Source organism: Ascaphus truei, chromosome 20, assembly GCF_040206685.1.
Source record: "Ascaphus truei isolate aAscTru1 chromosome 20, aAscTru1.hap1, whole genome shotgun sequence".
Classification (NCBI taxonomy): domain Eukaryota; kingdom Metazoa; phylum Chordata; class Amphibia; order Anura; family Ascaphidae; genus Ascaphus; species Ascaphus truei.
The window spans coordinates 20,505,470-20,513,929 of NC_134502.1; the positions used below are offsets into that span (position 1 = coordinate 20,505,470).

Sequence of the window (8,460 nt, forward strand, 5' to 3'; positions counted from 1 at the left end):
TTCCCAACACATCTCAACACGCATAACAGCATAACTCACCACATCCCAACATATCCAAACATACACCACAATACCCCAACATAATTAACCACATCCTAACATTTCCCGCTGGAGGAAACAATGATGATGGCTACAGTACATCTGCACATTTATCTGCATTTTTTTTTATATAGTTTGGTGGTTTGTATTAGGACCCATTGACCAAAGGGAAATTTTACGCCAAATTAAAATTCCATTTCTAATTTTAAAAAAATCTGGGTAAATTTAAGTTAGTTACTGATGAAGGGAAATCCGCCCCTTTTCCAACCTCTGCACAATGTTACTCAAAGAGGTGATGGGGGTGAGGTGGGAAGTCTACTGGGGGTGAGTGAAGGTGCTTTGTGTATTTTTATTTAGCACCAACCATGTATGCAGAGATACTATACTATATTAGACATACAGTAATACAGGGATATTAGTGCAAATAGGGATATGTTAAGTGTTTAACACACACAGTAAAAGGCAATATTAGGAGAATACAAGTCTATGCTTCGAAGAGATGACTCAATGGCTATTACTCTTTGGAGGATAAATCATGATGGACAAGTCTTGGTTATATTATACAGTATTAATGCGCAATGGGAATGATTCAGTGTAAAGTGACTTTTTAGACTGGTCTTGAAGTTGGATTCCTAACCAAACATATACATTATATTTTATACAGTAGCAACATGATACCCATTTGTGTCTCTATCCCTAATCTGATTATACTGTATATGTGTATAAATAATTTTACAAAATACAATAAACGGTAGTATAGAGTACTTTCTGTACCATTCATGGGTCAGGGACTTTCATATCTTAATAATTTTATGTGTTTCAATCTACACTTTCTTCTTGCAGCACGAGAACTGATATTTAATATGAAGATCTCCTTTTCCTCTAAAATCCCACAATGCTCCGTGAGAATCAGACCACAGTTACAGAATTTCTGCTTCTGGGATTTCCAGCCATTCACAACTTCAAGATCTTACTCTTTCTTGTCTTCCTTCTGATATACATTTTCACCTTAGCTGGAAATTTTCTTATCATTGTCTTGGTGTCAACCAGTCACACGCTCCGTACGCCCATGTACTTATTTCTTAGTCACCTGTCCCTGTCTGACATCTTGCTAACCACAGATGTTGTGCCTAACATGCTATACGTAATAATGGCAGAAGGGGCCGTTATCTCTCTCGCTGGCTGCATCACTCAATATTTCCTATTTGGTGCCTCAACAGGTGCTGAATGTTTCCTCCTTACAGTGATGTCTTATGATAGATACCTGGCCATCTGCCACCCATTGCGGTACTCTGCTATTATGGACTTTAAACTTTGCTGCCAAATGGTTTTCTGGTCTTGGTTCTTAGCTTTTATGGCAGCAGTAAGTATGGTTATTTTGATATGTTCATTTCAGATATGTAACCCCAATGTCATTAACCATTTCTTCTGTGATTTTGCTCCCCTCTTAGAACATTTTTGCTCAGACAGCTTCATTGTGGATATAGTACTATTTTTTTTTGGCATTTCTTTCTTTATCTTCCCATTCATCTTCATCGTTGTGACTTATATCTGTATCTCCCTCACCATCCTCAGTATCTCCTCTGTCACTGGGAGACAGAAAGCCTTCTCCACCTGTAGCTCTCACCTGGCCATTGTGTGCTCATATTATGGGACACTGATTGCTAAATATGTGGTTCCATCCAAAGTACAATCATTTAATGTAATTAAAATCACTTCACTTCTGCTCACAGTCGTCACCCCATTATTCAATCCCATCATCTACACTGTGAGAAACAAGGAGATCCGGGCAGCCCTCTTGAAATGTATCAGTATAAGGGTACAAACATATTGTGAGTACAGAGGCATGAGATAAACTACAGTACAGTAGATCAATCGTTCCACCTGCATTGGGCGAACCGCTCACGTGACCGGCCCTGCGCTCCCATTAGCGCGAAAATCTAAAATTGCGGCTGCCGGGGCTCATTGCCGAGAAGCAGCACACCTCAGCACGGGTCAGCGCCAAAGCGCTGACCATGCCCGAGGCCTAACAAATCAAAAGCTATTTCAACTGCTTATCGACACCTCCCCCAGAGCCATTCATTTGTGTATGTTTCAGGCTTTGTTTAACTGTTGTGTAGAATCTGTCTTTTTGTATTATTCATTTTTCCATGATTATCCTGTACAAATAAAATTGTTCCTTTTTAAAACTGATCATAATCATTTGAACCCCCCACCCTCAAATAAATATTACAGTCATATACTGTACAGTACAGAATACATTAATGTAGAATTACAAAGGAAGTGATTGTAAGAATTGGCAAAAATTGTTGGTTCACATAATGGTTTATTAAAATCAGTCCTTCAATAAGGCATGTCGAGAAAAAAAAAGCTTTAAACTTAATACCTACTGTACATTGTAATACAGTATACTGTAGTACATTATATTTACCTTCATTATAAACTTTGCCAAACGGGTGTTGATTAGCCACTGTCAATCCTGTAATCTGCATTAAATTTGACAGGTGACAGCTGGCCTGCTACACCTGTAGTTGACAGCGGATGAAGCTGGAAATCTTTTTGGTACACGCAAGCATTCTGGTTCCTGTATGCGAAATCAGGCTGGAAATTTAGCAGGTATTCCGGCGGGGACAGGTTGCAAGGATTGCCGTTCACCAAGTTTTCACTGACGGTCAGACCGTTATTGTAAGCCGGTGCTGGTGCCAGTGCTTGCGCTGTTGCCGGCACATTGCTGGATTGGGATTGACAAATTTTATATGAATTAAACCCGACCTTTCTCCTTTTGAAGTTGCCATGATCAAACATACTGTAAAAATCTGGACCACACCCCAATAATCTATCTCCGGGTGCAGGGTCGAAACGAAAAAAAACACTGATCGTTACTTAAGGTTTGTCTTATCGCACGCTTCCACCAACGAACGTCAGGTGAAAACTTGTAAAAATCATAGTTCACAATTACATATTCATATATTTCTGCTACAGTCGCCATGTTATCTGTTGCAGCATTAATTGCAGAAAATATTAAAAATGCATAACTACAGTCATGTTTTTTATAAGTGTACGGTGTACACATGGTGTCCAGTCGAGTCAGCAATTGAGCAGGGATAAGAATGTACTGTAGAAAAAAGCACACAGCAATGTGTTTTAGAGGTTTTTATTATCAAATGCCTATATTTGATAACGTCTTCAGCGTCTTCAAGGACCAAGGTCGGATCACACAATGGACCACTGTGGAAGACTTGGTTTGTATCTGTTTTTTCAGCACCTGCAAATCGACACAGTTGCACAGTACTATATACATTACAATTCATTAATTTCTGCCACCTGGCGGATACGTGAAGAATTGCATCCAAAGAAATGGATTAAAACCATTAAATTAAAACAGATCAACGAGGGTGCCTGGCGGCGTGAATGCGGCTTGAATGCAGGAATGCGGCGTGAATACCGCGTGGAATACAGCAAAGCACAAAAAACAGCTCAGTAATATGTTCGAATAATGGCCGCTGCATCTGTAAGTAATGTAAGATACAGTAGATGCAGTAAAGGTTAAATAATATAATTAATGTAAGATATAGTAGAGTAAAGATTCTTTTAAACTGTAGTTTTCCAGTTACAGTGTATTGATATTAAGGGAAACATGCATCAATCAATGTATTCCAAAACTCTTATTCTCCTTGAGCATTAGTGCTCGATTAGGGCAGTGATTATATGGAGCTATAGAATGCAAAAATAAAATTAGGATTATGGCGCAAGCCAAGAGTGCGGGTCACAAAAATATATGAGTAAAAATATAAAGTTTTTTTAGTCCATTTAAAAAAAAACAGAGGTGTAATAAACCTCCTACGCATTTCGTGCGCATTGCCCTTTATCAAGGAGTCCTTGATAAAGAGTCCTTGATAAAGTGCAATGCGCACGAAACGCAATTAAGCTTTATATTTTTCCTCATCTATTTTTTTGACCCACTCTCTTGGCTGTGCGTCATAATCCTAATTTTGTCTATTCTGATACTACTACTGGCAGCATGCTCAATCAGAGGCACGGGACAGAGGTACATCACAATGTGAGTAAAGTATTTATGTACTTTTAAGTGAATCTCTTGTGTTAATAGTAATCCAGGGATTATCCCAACGAGGTTTTGAGGAGTGGCTCAAAACCACTAATTCTTGCATTCAGGGTTCATTTGTATCTTTATGGACTTCAAACCTGTTTGAGAATCACTTTTTTATCAATTATATACCTCTAACCTCATGCACTGGGCCTCTGTTTTTGCATAATTTTGAGTATATAAACACTAAATGGATCCAGTGCTGGAGCACTTAAATCACTACAATTGTTTTCACCAATGCTACCCTGCCTGATAGACTTGAGGACACTCCTACACACACTGGGGCTGCTAAACTCCAACCCCACCCTAAATCTTGAGGGAGATGTAACCCAGGAGTGGGGGCAGTTGATCACTCACTCAAAGAGTACAATGACTTTCGAACCAAAAAGACACTACAGATGGAGCCAGACTTAAATTCCCTGCCGCTGGGGAAATCTTCTGGAAAGTGACCGCAGTTTCCACTGACAGCAGAACATTCATGGTATGCTGGGATTTGCAAAAGTATCAAATTTATTGCGCCATACACAACCAATTGCCTTTTCACTTGAAAAAGACCTACTAAGGTCGAAACAGTCGTTGTGTATGGCGCAATAAATGTGATACTTTTGCAAATCTTTCCTTTTCACAGTTGAAGCTTGGATTTTTGTGACAGGTATCCCTTTTAACCAGCAGCACCGGTAATACTGTTTTATTTATTTGATTAATGGTGTGCAGAATATCACTGTTCATTTGACTATTGGGTCAGATCCAGAAGTATGGACACCTTGCATTATTGTAGAGACGTACTTCCTCTTTAGCCGTTGCTTGTCAGGCCATATTCAAGCGCTATATTTAAGCGTGGAGTTGTAGCTGGACTTATTACATATGTGTTACGACATATAAAACTAAACACACAGAACTAATGTAACTGATTAATTGCTGGGACATTTAAATGGCTACCATGTGTCTCCATTTCCTTTTTTTTTTTTGCACCATTATTGCACCTTGTGTTGCATCCTGAAATTACTACACATTATTACTATAAAGAATATTGCAGTGGGTAAGCACTAACCTCAGCAATAACAACTAACAAACAATCAAATTACATTGAAGCAGGAAAATTTCCATCATTGAAAAAATGCAGTAAGAATATATTTGTGCATAAATAGTGTATTTATAGTCGCGATTATAAAATATTCCCAAATTCAATGTTTTCTTCACACCAAAAGGTAACATTGCATTAAGACTAAACACTCAGAAGACTTTTTCTAACAAACTGTTATTAACGATTATTAATATACATACTGTATCCAAACATTTCCCACCATATCCCAACGTATCTCAACAGACACCAACATATCCCACTAGAGGACACAATGACGCTGGCTACATCTGTAAATCTCACTGCAGTTATCATTTCTATTTTAAGATTGAATTTAACTGACATGATTTATATAGTTTCTTAGATGTGATTAGGACTCATTGACCAAAGGGAAGTTTTACAGCAAGTAACTTATCAATATATTTTATCCCTCCAATATAATTGGACCATTGGGCAGCGCCACCGTACGTGCGCGTGCGTTACTTGTTCTACACTTCTGTCAGCACCAGGGTAGGAGAAGGGAATAGTTGGAATACACAGTGCGGGGAAATTACCACTGCAGCCTCATTTTCTGTAAGCGTTACACAGATATAGCAAGATTTACCCTCCCCGGAGTCGTGGGAAAAGGAAGACGAGAGCCTCTGGCAGCCTCATTATTTCATTGATTTACTACTGGCTGCCCACAGCGTGTCCCCCAATGACTGAGGATTGCAGCAGTCACTTCCCCCGGTCATTCTCTGGCCGTGGGCACAGTTACAATATATGAAATTGGGAGTGATGTTTCCTCCTTATCTCAGGGACATTCTTGTTGTAATAAGGATACTGTAATTCCCTTTCCAATTCCTCCATAATTAAAAAAAAAATCTTTCTAATGTAAAGTTAGTTACTGATGAAGGGAAATCTGTCATTTTCCCATCCTCTGCACCGCGTTTCTCAGAGAGGTGATGGGCGTGAGGTGGGAATCCTACTGAGGGTGAAGGTACTGTTTATGTATTTCTATGCAGCAATAACCATATATGCAGATATACTATAATATACAAGACACAATACAGGGATAATAGTGCAAATAGGTATATATTAAGTGCATAATACATATAGTACAAAGCAATATTAGGGGAGATGCAAGTCTATTCTTCGATGAGATTACTCAATGGCTATTAATCTTTGGAGAATAAATCTTGATGTACAAGACTTGGTTATATTAATGTGAATTAATGGTACAGCACTCGCCAAAATGTAAATATGATTAGGTTTAAATTTTAACCTGTAATGGTTAATGTAGGATAAAATATAGTTGGAAAAAACAAAAAAACAAACAGCGCATGGACAATAAATCACTGATAGAGTGATATGTAATAAAACAATTATTAGACTGGTACTCTCACACTGGTGTAGGATATACTAGTATATATGATAGGCTTCTATCCAGAGGTGGGGGTGGGTAAATATAATGGTAGCTCCAGGATGTCGGCTCCCCAGGATGTATTTATTTATTTATTATTTATTTATAAAATATTTTACCAGGAAGTAATACATTGAGAGTTACCTCTCGTTTTCAAGTATGTCCTGGGCACAGAGTAAGACAAATAATACATGGTTACAAATACAGTTACATAAATGAACAAGGTATACATTATATACAAGACATTGCATGCACAGTTAAAGAAAATATATATTATGAGCGTATGAAACAGTTACAGACCAGATTAAAGTGTGAGACAGCCTTAGATTTGAAAGAACTTAAACTGGTGGTGGATATGAGAGTCTCTGGTAGGTTGTTCCAGTTTTGGGGTGCTCGATAGGAGAAGGAGGAACGTCCGGATACTTTGTTGAGTCTTGGGACCATGAACAGTCTTTTGGAGTCTGATCTCAGGTGATAAGTGCTGCATGTGGTAGGGGTGAGGAGCTTGTTCAGGTAGCTGGGTATCTTGCCCATGAAGAATTTAAAGGCAAGACAGGAAAGGTGAACTTTGCACCTAGACTCGAGTGATGACCAATCTAGTTCTTTGAGCATTTCGCAGTGATGTGTGTTGTAGTTGCATTGGAGAACAAAACGACAAATTGAATTGTAGAGGGTGTCAAGTTTGCTAAGGTGGGTTTGAGGAGCCGAGCCATATACTATGTCTCCATAGTCAATAATTAGCATTAGCATCTGCTGTGCGATACGCTTTCTGACCAGGAGACTTAGGGAGGATTTGTTCCTGTAAAGTACCCCTAGTTTGGCATAGGTCTTGGTTGTCAGGGTATCAATGTGCATCCCGAATGTTAAGTGGGAGTCAAACCATAAGCCCAGGTATTTAAAACTAGTGACAGGTGTTAGGGTGGTGTTAGCGTTGGTTCTAATCAGGAGCTCAGTCGCTGGAAGCTTTACAAATTTAGTCTTGGTCCCAAATACCATTGTTACAGTCTTGTCAGTGTTTAAAAACAGTTTGTTATGGGAAATCCAGTTTTCGAGTCTCAAAAAGTCAGACTGAAGTATGGGTTGAAGGTCAGAGAGGCTATGACTGTGTGCATATAGGATTGTGTCATCTGCATACATGTGTATTGAGGCTTCCTTACAAGCTGTGGGAAGATCATTAATGAACACTGAGAAGAGTATGGGCCCCAGAACAGAGCCTTGAGGGACACCACAGGTGATATCCAGGGGGTTAGAGTTAGAGCCTGAGATGGACACATGTTGGGATCTTCCTGATAGGTAGGACTGAAACCAGTTTAAAGCATGTTTCCCTATTCCAGAGCTCTGGAGCTTGTTAAGCAGGATAGCATGATCGACTGTGTCAAAAGCCTTTGCAAGATCTAGGAATACTGCACCAGTGAGTTGTCCCCGTTCCATTCCACACTGGATTTCATTGCAAACTTTTAGCAGGGTAGTTACGGTGGAGTGTTTGGGACGAAAGCCAGATTGGAATTGGCTAGGGAAATTTGTTTTGGTATAGAAATCGCTTAATTGGGAGTGGACACATTTTTCCATGACTTTGGATAGAATTGGGAGAAGTGAGATTGGCCTGTAGTTTGAGACAGTGTTTTTGTCCCCACTTTTGAAGATTGGGACAGCTTTGGCAGATTTACAGGTCTTGGGGATATGGTCTGCAGACAGGACAGAGTTGACTATGGAAGCAATTGGTTTGGCAATGGCTGGGGCACCAAGTCGTAGGAACCTAGATTGTAGTAAGTCAGGTCCGCATTTACTGCTTAGTTTTAGTTTGAGGAGCACTTGTGTAATCTCCTCTTCAGA

At 39.4% G+C, this 8,460-nt stretch overlaps 1 protein-coding gene across 1 annotated transcript; it reads left to right on the forward strand.

Moving 5' to 3' along the window:
• The first annotated feature begins 934 nt into the window (after nt 1–934).
• LOC142470999 (olfactory receptor 11A1-like) lies at nt 935–1,894 on the forward strand. Its single transcript, XM_075577800.1, has one exon. The coding sequence runs from the start codon at nt 935–937 to the stop codon at nt 1,892–1,894; it is 960 nt and encodes a 319-aa protein (XP_075433915.1).
• The last annotated feature ends 6,566 nt before the right edge of the window (nt 1,895–8,460 follow it).